The 17246-nt window shown below is 43.3% G+C and overlaps 2 protein-coding genes and 1 long non-coding RNA gene across 4 annotated transcripts in view; 2 read left to right on the plus strand and 1 right to left on the minus strand.

Moving 5' to 3' along the window:
* Positions 1–1304, plus strand: part of agfg2 (ArfGAP with FG repeats 2) — a 54934-nt gene extending 53630 nt beyond the window's left edge. Inside the window, exon 15 of the transcript XR_013966042.1 lies at positions 1270–1304. The gene's annotated coding sequence lies outside the window, so the exon portion shown is untranslated. The remainder of the gene's footprint in view (positions 1–1269) is intronic.
* The window catches only part of LOC308335552 (insulin receptor substrate 1-B), a 48775-nt gene extending 34515 nt beyond the window's left edge, over positions 1–14260 (plus strand). For both annotated transcript variants that reach the window (XM_080792605.1, XM_080792606.1), the window contains exon 4: positions 12067–14260. In XM_080792605.1, the coding sequence (XP_080648731.1) occupies positions 12067–12074 (8 nt within the window). In that variant the 3' untranslated portion in view covers positions 12075–14260. The remainder of the gene's footprint in view (positions 1–12066) is intronic.
* On the minus strand, positions 12263–16150 carry LOC308335554. Its single transcript, XR_013966043.1, has 2 exons — positions 15223–16150; positions 12263–14862 (listed from the first exon to the last, which is right to left on the minus strand). It is a non-coding gene; the product is annotated as an uncharacterized lncRNA (long non-coding RNA).
* Between the last annotated feature and the right edge of the window lie 1096 nt (positions 16151–17246).

The raw sequence follows: 17246 nt of genomic DNA on the forward strand, positions 1-17246 counted from the left end.
ACACACACTGCCGCACTGGTCAGTCGTGCGTCATAACGCCACTCATTTACATGATGTTGTGGCCGTGTGTCCACATTAATCCTCCATGCTGTATGTATGTGGTTGGAGTGGGTTGATGTGTCTCGTGACTCGTCTACATTACAAACCACCAGTGTGTGTGTGTGTGTGTGTGTGTGTGTGTGTGTGTGTGTGTGTGTGTGTACGTTGTCCATCTAAAAGCAGCAGCACTTCATTGGCATCCTTTGGGTTCAGCTTTGACCAACCTCTGCTATTGCCTTACTGCCCAGCACTACCTCAGGAGCCTACTACTCATTCACGCATATGGGCCGTGCACACACACACACACATTCACTCATACTTTTAACTTCTTTGTAACTGCCACCACCCCTGTAGCAACATGCGGTTCATTGAACCGCATACTCAGTCGTACATACGTATACACAACCAGCACTGTCATCATCTTACACACACATTAGCACTCGCCCTTCTTCAAATAACTGCTCATGTTTTTGCAAGGAAACACACACACACACACACACACACACACACACACACACACAGAGCTCCAGTGTGGACTTGCTCCAAGCTGTGTAATGTCTAATGTCAAACGCCGGCGGCTAGACATACACATACAGTGCTGGACATACACACAGTATTCCTGGAAAGAACTCTACAGAACAATACGTTTAAAAAAGAAAATGGAGGGTCCTGTGAGTCTGCAAAACCTCACAGTGCATCTGAGCCATAGAGAGAGAGAGAGAGAGAGAGTGACACTATAAAAAGAAAGTTGGAGACATGAGAGGAGAGTAGGATATTTTATTTCTTCTCTTTTTATTTTTTACTCACATATTTTGGAGACGGCAAAACAAGAAGGCTGCCCCTGGAACCAGGTTCATAGACAATATTTGCTGTGCCACTGCCAAGTCGGCCTGGCCTGTCTGGCTGTCAGCCCACACACACACATTCATATACGTACGTACGTACGTACGTACGTTACGTATGTGTGTAGAGATGTATTGTATGTATGTGGGAGATATATATATACACACACACACACACACAATGCTGTATATATTCCCGCACATAAGGACAGAGTCTCATATCGGCATGCCTGCACACAGTGCACACTCAGTCACACATAACCCAACAATGTGTGTGCATGGACGTGCAGGCACATGCATGCCCCCCCCCAGGCTCCCCTGTTTTCACAGAACCACACTGCCCAGAATCAAGAGATTAGGGTTACACATGCTATCTTAATACAAAGAGGTGGTGTGTGTGTGTGTGTGTGTGTGTGTGTGTGTGTGTGTGTGTGTGTGTGTGTGTGTGTGTGTGTGTGTGTGTGTGTGTGTGTGTGTGTGTGTGTGTGTGTGTGTGTGTGTGTGTGTGTGTGTGTGTGTGTGTGTGTGTGTGTGTGTGTGTGTGTGTGTGTGTGTGTGTGTGTGTGTGTGTGTGTGTGTGTGTGCAATGATTTTAGTAGCGAACTCAAAATTGTAACCATGTATGTCACAGAAATTGAGGACGGCAGAAGAAATAGAGCGGCCACAGGGGACACCCGTTCTATATAATTATAATAATTTTAGTAATTGTGTCCTCAAAAATTGTGACGGAATTGTAGCCGAAATATGGCCATGTACTGTATGTCGCCGAAATCGGTGCTGTGATGATTGGCTGGAAGGTGTATCATTCTGTGCTGTGATTGGCTGAGCATCGCATAACGGGTGTGCCAGAGCCATCTAATAGAAGTTATTGAGGCGGCAGAAAACAGCACGGTCACGTGGTTCATGTACTCGCACGAGCCCATATACTTCAATGCAATGACAAACCAATAGAAGTCTATGTTGAAGAGCCTCCATTGGACTGGCCCCATGAAGTGAACAGAGTTTGCGTAACTATGTCTATACTCTAGGCAGGGGACACCCTGTGGCACATATAAGTGGCAGGGAGAGACAGAAGGGGGAGAAAGAGAGGGAGCAGAGGGAGGGGGGAGAGAGAGTGGGTATGTCATGTCATATCCCCAAACGGGTATGTACTAGTATTAATACACAATTCATCAGACTGGTACAGAGGCCAGGAGCCAGTACATGGGGGCAGGCACGCACACATGCACACACACGTACACAGTCTCTCAGTCAAATAAGAGATTGATCCCTCTTGCAGACTCACCAGACAAGATTTCCTACAGTAACCAAATTCTTTGTAACTGCCCAAAATGATCAGACTGCATTCTCGCAGGGTTTGTAAAAGTGAACGTTTTCCTTTTCCAATGTATCATTAATTCTGTGTTGGTGTTTTCTTCTTTTTGTCTTTTATTAAGCACAGATATTTAACAAAACAGTTCCTTTTTTATAATTTCATTTCGAGCTTGTAGATGCTGCTATTTTCACTACTTTTGTGTGATGAGGTAGGGCATTCCTTTACAGAAACATTTGGAGGTATGGGATTCCTGCCCAACAGCAACAAAATAGTTGTATAATTATTATCAATACTATCCTGTTTACCTTCCACTGCACCCACTGAAGCATGGATGGAAATCCCCCCCATTGCCATGTGTTTGTTCGGTGGAATGCAGAGTAATATGTTCTGAACAACCCGCCTTAAAAAACGAGGTGGCGGAACGGCTTGTGTTTCACTTCGGCTGTTCCTCCAACGTTGAAGGACTGAATTGTGCATTCTGGGAAAAGCATTACTTGGAAGGCAAGGAGCTTGCCTGCCTGCTAAAGCTTTCAGCATAGTAAATCACTTCACTCAAGAACAGCCTTAATGCGTGTGTGTACGCATTTTGTGTGTGTGTGTGTGTGTGTGTGTGTGTGTGTGTGTGTGTGTGTGTGTGTGAGACGAGCGTGTGTTTATTCTGGACAGGACTTGCACATGCTTTGGCAAAAGAAAGTGGCAAAACTGGTGGGGCAGACCCGACAACAGAAAGACAGAAATCAGGGGACTGAGTCAGCGTGTAAGAAGAACGAATGCGTGCAGGAGATCCTGGTTGGGTGTACACTAGTACATATCGTTGCTTGGGTGTACACTAGTACATATCGTTGCTTGGGTGTACACTAGTACATATCGTTGGTTGGGTGTACACTAGTACAGGAGATCCTGGTTGGGTGTACACTAGTACATATCGTTGCTTGGGTGTACACTAGTACATATCGTTGCTTGGGTGTACACTAGTACAGGAGATCCTGGTTGGGTGTACACTAGTACATATCGTTGGGTGTACACTAGTACATATCGTTCGGGCTTGCAAAATAACCACCACACGAAGTTCCAGTTTTTTCGGGTTTGCGCACACGTTACCCACTACCCTTTGCTCCTGTTGGCTTCCACTCTCCCATTCTGTGGCCCAGGACAGGATGTCCCCTCAACACAGATCAGGATCCCAGCCAGTAGCCTATCTGTTACATGAGGACACATGCAACTCATTTCAAATGTTGGATTCGTATCCGCGCTTGAACTAAATAATACGTGCAAAAGATTTATCTATTGCAGAGTTGCTCAAGGAAGTATAGGATAAAGTATGCATTGTCTTGGGGGGGGCCTCATGGTCCGATTATTACTGCAGAAACATGATACAGTTTTCGCCGTTTTTTTGGCCCTCATTTGTTTTGGCCTGCGACCTGTAAGCCTCTGGCAGGACTGTCTGTGAACACGTCAGAGTCTGTTGGAAATCTGGACCATCAGCTTAACCCTAATTTACGCGTGGCGGTTGCGACGCGTTGTCAGCTTATAGATGGGCTATTTTTGTTGCAGGACACCGCCGTATGACTACGTTTAAATTAGGCCTTAGTACCATGTTGACTAAAGCTTGTTGGAAATACTACCGGTCTCTAATTTTATGTCCATTATCCACAAAGCTGTAATGAATGGAGACAGTTAATGTGAGGGATAATGCACTGTGAGCAACTCAGTTTCAAGAAAATATCCGCAAGACAGGATGCTAGAATGTCTCACTGTTAATCAGTTAAGGTCACAGTCGGCTAACATGCAAAGTCTCCATAATTGCCAAAAGTATTAAAATGTTACATTATAAAAGTCTGAGATTGAATCGTTGTCGCAATAATAAAGCAAAATCCTTTTCCTGAAACTGGTGTGCAGGCTGTACCTCCTTTCACATTAGACAAGTGTTCCATTCTCATTCATCCAGTGTAGCTAATGCTATAGTAATGTATTTTGTCACCAGGTGTTGCCAATTACAAAAAGGACCTCTTCTGTGAACTACAAAGGTGCACTTAGTGGAGTGCACATCTCCGCCAGCAGGCATGCCCTAACTAACACATGAAGACCTGGGGCCGATTCTACCAATGCCTTCTAAATCAGTAGTTCTCTCACTTTTTTTTCCACTTTCAAGATTTTGCAAAAACTTTTCAATTCAATAATAGCAGATGGAATGTACAAGCCCGCAGCATAATTGACTCGCTGTGAGCTTGTATGCTCTTTATTTTAATAGCCAATGCTGAAATCGAAAAAACAACAGATGCTTTCCCGGTTTTAATGGGCTAAATAATAATAGCGATTTATGCAGTGAAATATCTACTTATATAGCCATAAAAGAGTAGCACGGTGTGTAATTACCAGTTGTGCATGATCTCAACATTCTTACGCCCTTCTTTCCGAAACATTCATCTTTGCCTCTGCCTTTGTCCATCGTCATCACTCTAAAGTTGAGAGAGTTTGGAGTCCAAACGTTGTTAAAAGCGGCTAAGTTAAGACCCATTTTGGGTGGGAACCCCTTTTGGTGTTTTAAACATTATGTTATAATTTAGCTATTGAAAAATAGCAGATCTACGAGCTTGTAGGTCTGCTATTTTTGAAAAATCGTTAAAATGTGGTGCAAATCATTGAATATATATTTCAGAGCGAACATTTTTAACTAAAATATTTGCTTCTGGGGGATCCCTGTAACTACATATTTTGAGATGGGGGTCCGTGGACCAATGGAGATAATTCTGGGGGTCCTCGACATGAAAAAGGTTGAGCACCACTGACATAGAAACATAGGTTTTTCAGGAAAATGTTAGGATTTAGAAGCCTTTTTGTTTTAATCGACCTCGGTCCAAAATGGGTTAAGACTCCCAATTTTAGGTTTTTCAGGTATGTTGTCTGTCACATTTATAAAAGCAATCACATATAGCGTTATATTTCTCTAGTTTGTATAGTGGGATGCTTATGCCATGGCCTGGAAGGACGATTGTGCTGCAATTAAAAAAACAAAAGAAGGAAATGTGATGCTGTGAGTGAGTGACGTCAGAGGGCAGACTAGCCAACGACCAACTCAGAACTCCTGCATCGCTGACCTCCATACCCTCCTGTCTAGCGTCAGCTGGTGGATCATGCTCTTTTCAAGAGTTCTGAAAAAGTCTTGTTTTCATTTCATCAAAAGTAACTGTTTTGATGTGGTTTTCCACTCGACACCGACGATATTTGCCCTTCTGGACTTGTTGTCTCCACCAGGCCGAATGCATGGGTAGAGAGTATGTTTTGCACTCTGTCCGTGTGTGTGTCCGTGACGGGCATTAGTGCTCATATCATGTTTAGCCTTACATTGCAAAATATAGTCTATACTGTATGTGCAGGAAGTGAAAAAGGTTGCTGTTGTCATGGGTTTTGGGTTTATATTTGTATAGTTTTATTTTCTTGCTTCTGCGCTGCTCTGTGTGTGTGTGTGTGTGTGTGTCGCAGTGTCCTCGGGAATGAAAATGTTCTCTCATTCCTCATTCTTGTTCTCTCTCGGCACATTCTCCTGTCCCCCACACATTCCAAATGGTCCATGTGGTACAACACACCCTGTCCCTCTCTTCCATCATTATCTCGTCGGCTGGAAACCTCGTATGTCCGAAACCCGTTACTTTTCAGGAAATGTAAAAAGAAAAAAATAACTTGTGTTCCGATCACAGTTATTATTTAGTCACCTGTTCATTGATGCCCCCCACACTCACACACACACACACACACACACACACACAAACGTAACGACTTATTGTCGCTTTCCCAAAAAAAGTTAAGATGACCAAAAACTGAATTTTTTGCTACTTTCATGTGACACTGTAGCAGGATAAAATAGGGCAGTGGTTTTCAACCAGTGGTCTGGGGACCACAAGTGGTCCTTGAGGGGGTTCCAGGTGATCCTCAGCTAAATGAGAGTTTGTAACCAAATGGACCCTTGGTCCCTTATAGATCTTTAACTCTTGAGAATGTAAAATGAAACCAAATGCACGCTCAATAGTTACAGTACATCATTGTTAAACATCTGCATTATTTAATTTCTACACAGAGAATGAGAATGTTTGCCTGTTATCTCTTCTAATGGTACCACATCAATACAGCATGGAATTGTGGACAAAATCTTATCCAACAACATATTCAGAAAGAGTATGAGAAGCTAAATCTCATCAAATGGTGGTCCGTGGCTCAAATGCCAAATAAATAATGGGCCTTGATATGAAAAAGGTTGAAAACTACTGAAATATGGCATTAAGTTTACGGGGGGGGATGTTGAAATATGGAGATACAAGGTTTCTACTCACATTGACCGTCTGCTGTGTGTGAGGGCTGCATGTCTGTCTGAGGCACTATATCTATAATGTGATATGAGATTAGATATTGTTTTGTATAGGATTTTAGATATTGGGATATGCCGATATGGCATAATGTATTGTCTTTCCTGGTTTTGTATTTGGTAAAAAATATATAATATATATTATATACTGTGTAATATATATATATATAGTTCATTTTAAAACCGTTTCAAATGACATGACAGTACAACGTATGACATCCAGACATTGGATGGAAACCAGTGGCGGATTATTGACAATGAGAGGAAATCAATGCAACCCCTTTTTTGCCCCTTTGTTTGTTTCCTTGCAAATTATAACTCTAGATTTGAATTTAAGCAGATCCATTGAGTCCTTCTGATTTTAATTAAGCCCCTTGCTTTTGGTTCTGTCTGAGTCATAGCCCAAACATCTGCCATCTGCCATCTGTCATAAACACACACCTTATTGCTTTTATTACTACCTCTCTTACTCTATCATTCACTCAGTCTACCCCCTGCATTCCATCCTGCCCCTGGCCCCTTTTTTGTTATTTATTTATTTATACATTTTCTTTCTTAAAAAAAAATATATATTTTCACCTTCGCTCTTTATTTCTTATGCTCTGGCCATCTCCCTCTTTCATAACACGTCTGCACTGCAGCAAGGCCCCGCCTGTGCTAAAACAGGCTGTGTGTGTGTGTGTGTGTGTGTGTGTGTGTGTGTGTGTGCGTGTGCGTGTGCGTGTGTGTGCGCACAGTGTATAGGGGTTAAGAAAATATTGATACACTTGGGGGCCACGTTTATGACTAATTTATATAGCTTTATAAAAAATAAATGACCTACAAGCTCATGCTTGTAGGTCAGTTATGTTTAGGATGTGACAGCATTTCGCAACTGATTATATTCAGGCTTCAGTCGGCCTTAACAATTCAAATTATTATTACAAAGTAATCCGTTTTAATAACATTTTTGATTTAGGGAAAATAGGTTTTTTCTTGTCATTGTATTTGCAATATGTGGCAGTACATTGAGTGGTAAGCCCTGTATCTGCCAGATTCTTTCCAATACCCAGCCCTATATCTGTGCAACTGTATGCCCTGGTAATCCACAGTCCATAATGCCTTTCCATATCTCTGTGCAACTGTATGCCCTGGTATGTACACACACACACACACACACACACACACACACACACACACACGTCTGGGCAAACGGCTTATTACATAACAGGAGTGGGGTCTTGGGGGCCAAGCGAGTGAGTGACAGCGGCAGCGTCAAAGGTGAGAGGGATCATACATTGTGTGATTGAGAGAACTGCAATATGTGTGCGAGTGGAGCGACTGTGCAACTAGAGCCAGAAGAATATATATATTTGTTTGTTTTACGATATCTGTATAGGCAGTATGCAGAATCAGATGATGTGCCCCTTTTCTTTTTGGGCATATCATTATAGCTACCCATTCAGGCCTGACGTCGAAATTTAAAAAAAATAGTTTTCTAAATCATGACAATTTTCTGAAAGAAATTTTAACTAATTTTCAAAAATAGCAGATCTACAAGTTCATAGCACGCCACTCGGTGGCGCGCTATGAGCTTGTAGATCTGCTATTTTTCAATAGCTAAATTATAACATAATGTTTAAAACACCAAAAGGGGTTCCCGCCCAAAATGGGTTAGAGTTTTTTTAACAATAACAGTCAAATCATTGTTTAGAAGCTATAGGACTCTCAAGCATGTAGTGCAAAGACAAGTTCGCTAACAAAGTACATGAAGACTGCAGCACAGCAAATAGAGTTTGACGGCGCATGAATATGTTGAAGAATTGTTTTTGAAAGCAAGTTGCAACAGACTCAACGTGGTCGGAGATCGACTGGGCTGATGAATGGGAGACTACTATAGTTTCTTTACAGTAGAGTGAGTCTCTTCAAAAGCTGCTACGCTAAGTTTCTTAACCACTTAAACCCTAAATTCGTAGTCGAGTGACCAGAGGTTTATCCTTGACTCAGTCTTTTTTCCCCTCGAACTACACCAAATACTGTGTCTTCATTGAATTTTCTTTTTACTTTAAATTTTTATCCCCTGATTTTGTAACCCATTTTTTTCACCCAGTGTCAATTATCTAATATAATCCTGGATGCTAGTGTTCATGTGGTTAAATGCCTTCTTCTCTCATGAATATTTGAACACGTCCACTTAAATGAGTTGGATGTATGTTCTTGTTCTCTAATTAATTTACTCACTCGGTGCGAGCGCATTATTGGCCCTGCACAATTCATTACATAAGGAAATGCAATTAAATCAGGCGAGTGTGCTACAGTTACTGGGAGGATTCTAATGTACTGTATGTTCATGACTGATTGACTTCCTGGCATCTGAGAAATGAAATGCTCAGGCGCAGGGGGTGTCCTGGCAGTGACGACTGCCAACATTCAATCAACGTACTCCCAACTGTATGGGAGGTTAAATCCGGCTCAAGTTGCCCCGTTTTCCGTTCCACGCACTTGTCCCCTTGAAGGGAAATGCAGACTGCTATTGAAAAAGCAGTCTCAGCTATTGTTTGCTGTGGTGATAGCGTATCATTACTAGAGAACTTCTGAACCTCATGCATACAGTTATATATGCTATATAATGTACAGTAGTATGCTTTATGAAATATTTAACTTCAATGTAATAATGTATGAACTATGAAGGTTAATGTGGCTGTGATCGCCCTAGAAACCTTGCCAAAATGTCCTACTTTTTCTTTTTAATGCATGATTTAGCATTTCCGTGCATTAAGAAATAGTCGAGTCTGTTACATAAAATGTAACTTTGTGTTGATAGCTTGTTGAAGGTGTTCATCTGACAGCGACCCAACCTTTTTTTTTACTGCAATGTTGGCAGAATATGCCACGGCACAGGCATTGTTCCCTCTGCTCTGACCTCATCTGTCATCCATCAGCAGTAATGTCAACTCTTCTGCTTCTGTTTACTAGTCGCCTTCTTCTTTTATCCACTGCACTTCAAAATGCTGAATGTAAAACTGGGCCCGTATGGGTGAGTTCTTACTCACTCATCATTTGGTCAACATTCGGGATTTCTTTTTTTGCAGTGTGTGCTACATTCTAATAAACACTGTCTCATGGCTGAAAGTGAACAAGAAAGCAAGAAATAGAAACGTCGAATCCACTCACACTGACTGACAGACCAAGTGACCAACGGTCAGAGTGACTCATGTCTTGTGGAGAGCAGCTTTTGTGTCTTTCCAAAATGACAGACTCCATTTACAACCGGAGAGAACAGGGTGGCTTTCACTTTTATAGAGCAGTAGATTGAGACATCGCACAGACCGGAGTAGACTATCTCTCCCCACTGTTCCAGACACAAAAGCAGACAGCTACACACGTGTGCGCGCGCGCGCGCACACACACACACACACACACACTCGTGAGGCAAGGGAACCGTTTATTGGCTACACACAGGCTGCAGAGGCAGATAGCCTTGTCTGCCCTCTTGAGTTAGAGAGCCTTGGGAGTGACATGCACCCTTGCATGTCGCACGTGTGCCTGCGCGCACACACATACACACAGTAGTGTCTCGAGCCACTGCCATTATTATATCGATTAGGAAACCACACAAGGAGGAAATGAATGAGGTCGCTTGAGAAGCGGTCAGAGAAAGAACGAGGGAAGGAGACGTGTGACAGAAAGTAAGGATATCTGATTAGAGTACGTAGATAGAGAGAGGAACCATTTCCTATCTGACTGCACACACAGTCTTGTGTGTGTGTGTGTGTGTGTGTGTGTGTGTGTGTGAGTGAGAACACGTGTGTGTGAGTGTGATGCATGTACTAATGCACTTGCTGACCTTGGCCTCATCCTGGCTAATGATTTCCATTCATATTTATATTTCATATATATTTGTTTTGGAAAGCAATGCAAGCATCACACACATTTGTTTCTGCGCACGTGTTTGCACGTGTCTCTGCATGTGCTGCTGCTGCGTGCATGCTTGTGTTGGTGCGTGCATGCATTCACATCTGTCCAAGTCCATGGCCGACCGTGCACACTTCTCGTATACAGGTCCAGCCTGTACTCTCCTCCTTTGCTGCATTTTTTTTGGCTGGTTTGTTTGTGTTGCCGTTCTTCAGGCAGAAGAATGAGTGTCCGCCGCGCTGCGTATGTGGTGCGCTCTCTCTCTCTCTCTCTCTCTAGGCCATCAGGGCTTGGACGGGCTGGCAGGCACCGTCTGTGCTTGGGGGGGGGTGTGGTGGTGGTGGGGGGGGGGGCACTAAATATAGCCCACTGCACCAGAAAGAAAGAAGGGAAAAACGGAGCGAGAGAGGGTTGTAAATATAGAGTAGGCCTGTACAATTAGAGACTAGAGCTGAGCTGAAGCTGAGCATGCAGGGCTGGGGGAATCTTTAAGGACGGCGACTTGGGGGAGCGCTCTTCCTCAGCTGGGCCGCCGTGCTAGCTGTCTCTCTGCATGCGTGTTGAATTGCTTGACTGGTAATCACTTGTTTACAAGCTGCGGTGCCTTTTTTGTGGCGCCTGTCGGATTTGACCTGCATGATATGTCCCATTAAAGGTTATTTAAAGTAATAATATTAGACGATGCACGGTAACCTGGAATCCAGGTTTAATTACTGCCTCTAAATTGCACCATTTATGTGTTTTTAATCAATTAATTCACCCATTCGAGCAATTTGGCTTTCCTGTAGCATTAGTATTACATTAGGTGCCTCCTGCATGTATGACAGTAGTAGTAGTAGTAGTAGTAGTAATATTCACTGTGACCCTGATATGAGACAAATATATAGGTCTGTTTAGAGGAGGCTGATGATTGGTTGATGCAAAGCAAGTGTTCTGCCCTCCACTCTGACTATAGCGCATGTATCCTTAAGTCTCAGTCCCACCCTCCAACCCCTTTACCAAAAGTACACACTGTTCTATATAACAAAGATACGCGTGTGTGTGTGTGTGTGTGTGTGTGTGTGTGTGTGTGTGTGTGTGTGTGTGCGCGTGTGTGCGCGCGTGCGCTGGTGAAAATCAGAGCTCTTTGTACATGTATTATTGCAATAATTACCTTTTCCTGATGGTTTGCATGCTCGGTTACATAATGTGACGCAAAGCAGTTGCCCGAAAAACCTGACATGCTATTTTCTGCATCCCCACTGTACTGTTTTACCGTATTCCCTGGTGACACACACACACACACACACACTGTATGACTTGAAGCCTGCAGCAGTGGGTGTCCTCACTTTCCCCTTCATCTGATTTGTCCTGTTTGAAACTGTGCCTTCTCCTCCCACCATGTTTGGCTCTACCGTGCATTTCTTTTGTTTCAACTCCCCTCTATTGGCAACAGTGCTCCAGACTCATAAGCAGACATGGATATCTTACATACAAGATAATAAGGATTGACCGTTAAGCAGAGGAGACAACAAATGTCATAATATTATGTCGGGTTTTCCTCTCAAGCTATTATTTACTGCATGTCTTACTGATTATTCTCTCTCCCTCCCTCCCTTTCTCTCTTTCTTTATCAGAGTGCTGATATCGGAGCCCCGGCCTTGGATCTATCACAAAAAGAAAATATGAACTACAATCTGGTACTACTCTCCTCGAGCTCCGTGCTGTAGCTCCTCCTCATCTGTCGTGTGACCACCAATCACATCGAAGAGACAGGAGTTGGACCGGTCAGACAACCCCGGCCTACACCAGTGGCAGCCCCACCCCCGAAGCACTTTGAAAAGACGGAAAAGATGGACTGCTCTTTTCCTTTTTACTTTGAAAAGACGGAAAAGATGGACTGCTCTTTTCCTTTTTCCTTTCTCTCTCTTTTTAGTTTTTAGTTTTTTTGCTGTCATGATTATTGGTTATATCAACCAATATGGGGATGTGTGCCAAATGATTTTAAGATGTTTTGGTGCTTTTTATCACTCTGTGAGGTGTGGACATGCAAGCCAGATCAGAGGGGTACAAAAAAAGGAAAATAAACTGCCGTCAACTGGGAGACGGCAATAATTCTGATCCCAAAAAGACAAGAAAAAATAAGCCCAACGATGGCTGAATAATACGTTAAAGAAAGTACGATAAAGAAAATATATAGAACTATATATATATTTCTGCTCAAAAGTGCCTCATTTTCGAATTGTAGCCATTTTACAGATAATTTCTTCTTAGCATAAACTAACTGAAGCTTTTTTGTGCTTTTTATTTTTGAAGTAGTAAAGAATGATGCCGTTGCAGAGTGAATCGGTACAGACTAGGATAGCACTGGGTATGAGAACACATCGCTAATGATAATGATGATCATATACTAGCAAGTTAGCAACCAGCTGGCCTTACTGTGAGAACTATGACTAGCATAGCTTGTGTTAACTTCCCGCTCATCGCTTGAATCACTGTTTGCCCCCCTGGGATTTATTCCCTTTCTTTGACTCTTATTGTTCTTTCTTTTCTGCCCACAAATATACCAACCTGACACTTTATGGTGGATATACTTTTTTGGTGCTGTTAATATAGCCATACACAGTCAGTATTAAATGCACATTGAATTTGAAAGGCACTCACATGTCGGTCAAATCAACATATTCATATTGTGCCAGCAGGGGGTCAATTGCCTGTCCTGTTCACTACAGCTCTGGGTGAGAGACCCTCATATGGAGCTAAGCAATCCTATTAGCGTTCATAGGTACAGACAGTTGCATGGTACTTAATCTCCGTTGTCTCAGGATGCTAATGTGCAGTGCACACGGCACAGGATATAGATCCTAACAATAGCCATGATGATAATGCTTTGCAAAGGCCAGCGTTGACAACCCTCGTGTCTCTGTATAGCGCACGGTTGTGATGCTTGCACACCAGGTTTGGGGTCACTTGAAACTTACGTTCAATTCATTCCAAATGTTACATTTTTTTAATTTACTGCATTCGGAAGTTCAAAGCTTTTTGCATATTATAATTTTTTAATCTGGGGTAAAATCCACTTCCTGATTGGTTGGTTTGAAAGTGAATTGACCCTAAACCTGCCATGTTTTAACTGCCAGCGTGGTTACAGGGCAACTTCTCAGCTAATCTCTCTCTCTCTCGCTCTCTCTCTCTCTCTCTCTCTCTCTCTCTCTCTCTCTCTCTCTCTCTCTCTCTCTCTCTCTCTCCTTTGACTCTTATTTTAATCTTCTCTGCTATGCATTAGCACTTAAGTGCCTGTCCGTCTTCATTCGTCCGTTTCTGTTCCTTTCATTCTTCTTAGCAGCTAGCACTTATTAGGGCTGTTCTGGCAGAATATATGAACTCTATTTTTGTGTCTATATTTTCTCTGTCTGTAGCCTCTGTACAGTGCTGTAAAATTACCCCCTCGATAATATTTGTTGATATGACAATGACCCATGAGAAGACTTGACCAACAACTTAAAGACCCTCATTGGAAAGGTTTTTGTGTGTGCCGTTCTGCTACGCCGATGATGGTGGGTTCAGTCGGACTGTCGGAGGGCCACCGGTGCCAAAACATGACGAAAGCCTAGAGAAATTACCATGTTGTGAACCTCTCTGACGGCACCACAAAAGGCAACCTTCAGTTCTCGAGTCTCAAGATGTATTGCTTTGTTTCATTTGTCATTTTTGCAAAGTGTAACCTTGCCTGCTCTCATATTGTTTTGTTTTGCAGGTGGGAAAACTGTCATTTTGCATTTGGCAAAGTCTGCTTATGTGACAACTTTGAGATAAACACTATCACAATGATTCGCTTCTGCTTTAGTTTGCTATGAACTTACCTCTGACACATGGGTTTAAAATGAAACGCATGGACAGGAAGAAGAGCGCACAGTGAAATCTGGTGTTAATTTATCTCTGAGAGTGTAAACATGGACCAGTAAGGGTCCATATTTACACTCGGAGTTAAATTAACACTCCATATTTAGCTGTATACCAGGGTGAAGCATCAATTTAGTCACAGTTCTTGAAAATACGCATATGCGCAGTCCCAGCGTGTGTTTGTCTGCCTTGGGTGCCTCATGAACTTTTCTTACCCATGTCACATGACTATTGGAGCCTGGAGCGTAACAATGTGGCTTTATTGCTAGCAGATTGAGATCTGTGGTTAGAATTGCCCCTAATGGTTCCTAATGCAGAAGTGGGGGGGGGAACAAGAACGAAAAAAAGTTTGGACTTCAACCTCACTGTGTGAGGTCATTCAACCCTGGGGCTCGTTTGAGTGACATGGCACACAAAGCAGTGACATTCACACTACACAGTATACACTGGTGGGCCAGAATATCATGACGTTCGAAACATTCTCTTTGAAATGGTGTAGTGTAATGAAATCTGTTGCGACGTGTTGGGTCCTCCAGCCTAACCTGACGCTGCCAGATGAGGGCGGTATTGGGGAAACATATTCCCCAACACAACACTCATCTGGGATCTCTGACGGAGTTGAGCCCTGAGTCAGATCTGCTTCGTACCGAACCAATCAGCGTGAGCTATGTGCGAAACCGGATGTGAAGCTATATAGACACGTCAATATGATTGGTTGTGTTTGCACGCCCACACGGTGATAGACAGACGCTCCCATCCAATCATCTACCATGTATCTTGAAAAAAAGGAACAGCCCCGTCATCGAATTTGCTTCCGCGATCCCAGATCCCAATAAGCTGTGAAACAAATTTGTGTAGCAAGCTTTTTGGGTCTGGCAGCGTCAGGTTACCTCCAGCCTGGAAACCAGACAAAATGTGTCAGTCCTCGACTCCTTAGCCAACCACACAGAATTGAGCAACCCAGGAATCTATTTGAATGAAAGCGCACAAACAAGACTTGGGAGGGATTAGTAGATGTAGACATTGTTATCTGGCCAAAGCTGTCCCTTCAGTACAAGAGAGAGATCTGAACCGAGTTTTGAAGCTGTCATTTGTCACCCGATCAATGGTCTCGCAGCATCTAGTAGTGTCACCAATGGCTGCTCCAGGCCAGCCTGCCTGTCCCGACCGACACAACACAACACGCGGGTATAGTGTTAACATGAGATCTGAGAGTTGTAACAATGCATCAAATGAAGTTTTGTGTGTCAGAGCTCAGGCACATGCAGGGGATTTCTGGGCTGTGATGATGTTTGTTTGGTTTTGTTTCCCAGCGCAACAAGAGGAGAGTTCTTTGGTTGGGCAGGAAAACATTGCTGTGCCACAAGTGTTTATTTCCCCTACTCTCTTCCATCCTTAGGATAGGAAGGCTATGAATGGGGAGAAAATGTGTGACATTTGCCCATGATGTGTAGACAATTTAAATTTGTGTTGCTTGAGGAAGAAAAAGACTAAAAGAAAGTCAAACAACAAAAGGAGTTGTGGTTTCTTATTTCTGGGATGGAGAGCAAAGTTTCCTTTTTAATGTGAAGTAATGTGGAGTCGAGGATGGATTTGTATGAGACGCGACACACTGGGACAGTAAAAACAAACAGTTGCACTACTGACGGAGAGAGAATGCCAGAAGACACCACTTCATAAGACTCCTAATTGCCAGCGTGCACGTTTGCATAACACACTCTGACACTGCCCTTTGGCTTTCGCACACAAACACACATTCATAAAGGCTGTGACCACAGTGTGCAGATGTCATCACAGTGGAGGAGAAAAACCATTTGATCACAGACAGTTTTACCCACAAAGCCTTTTTGATCCATGTTGACTCGCTACCACCACTCCCACTGATAAGTGATAAGATCGCTTATTGTCAGGGTGGCGGGTGGCCAGCGGAGTTAATCACCCGTCTTACAGTAATTTGACCAACTGCTGCTCCGAGGGTGAGCTGTCAGCCTCCCCCCCCCCTCTCTCTCTAGTTATCTGCCTTCGCCCGACAACCCCCTGCCACAGCTTTGTCACAATTCAATTTAATTAGATAAGCTTTTGTTGGCAGGATCACTCTTAGAGCTAAAAGATAAATATTTTTCCCAGTTTATCCTGACTCAAGTCTAATTTATGTGTTGACATATGACCGTCACTCACAGACAGTTAATTATTTTGAGCGGGGAGTGGCACAAGGCTTTAATTGAGTCCATACTGGGGATCTTGTTGTATCATCTTCTCTGTCTCAACAGATGGCGAGGTAACTCAATGCTATGTTGGTGTGATGGTGTGAGGCACAGAGGCTCCATTGGAATGAATAGGAATGGGAATTCTACATGCACGCGCGCACGCACACACAGGCTACACCGAGACATCCGCCACGATGCCCGTACTGCACCTGCATGAGAATCACACACAGCCTTCTCTCACTTTCCCTGTCATGGAAAAAGAAAAAAGAAATAGGTCAGTGTAGACAAAAACTGAACCACCTGTGGTGCGAAAGCTGTGGCAATGAGAAGCCCCCACACCCACTGCTGAAGGGCACTGAAACTTAACCCGATACCTGTTCTCATTTACTTAACGACCGGTTCTTTTTCACTCTGGTCACACGTCTGAAGCTTGCCGAGCTTCACATTTGCCAGGTTCACTTGCCCAGACAGTTCCCCCGTTTAAATTGACATTACTAAAGGAAGTTACCATTCATCATGAATGGGTTGTTTTGTGCTGAGTTAAAATAAAGTGAGCCCTCCTCCAACCTTAACATGAACTCTCCCTGAGGTGAGGGGAAGGATCTGTTCCACTATAAATAACTGGAACTAGGAAAGACAAAACTACCCCTTGTGCTCTTGGTTTGGTAACCGTGCTTTTTACATTCCAGAGTTATTGTGAACAGGTG

Source organism: Protomyctophum bolini (genome assembly GCF_963924005.1).
Source record: "Protomyctophum bolini genome assembly, chromosome: 20".
Lineage (NCBI taxonomy): Eukaryota > Metazoa > Chordata > Actinopteri > Myctophiformes > Myctophidae > Protomyctophum > Protomyctophum bolini.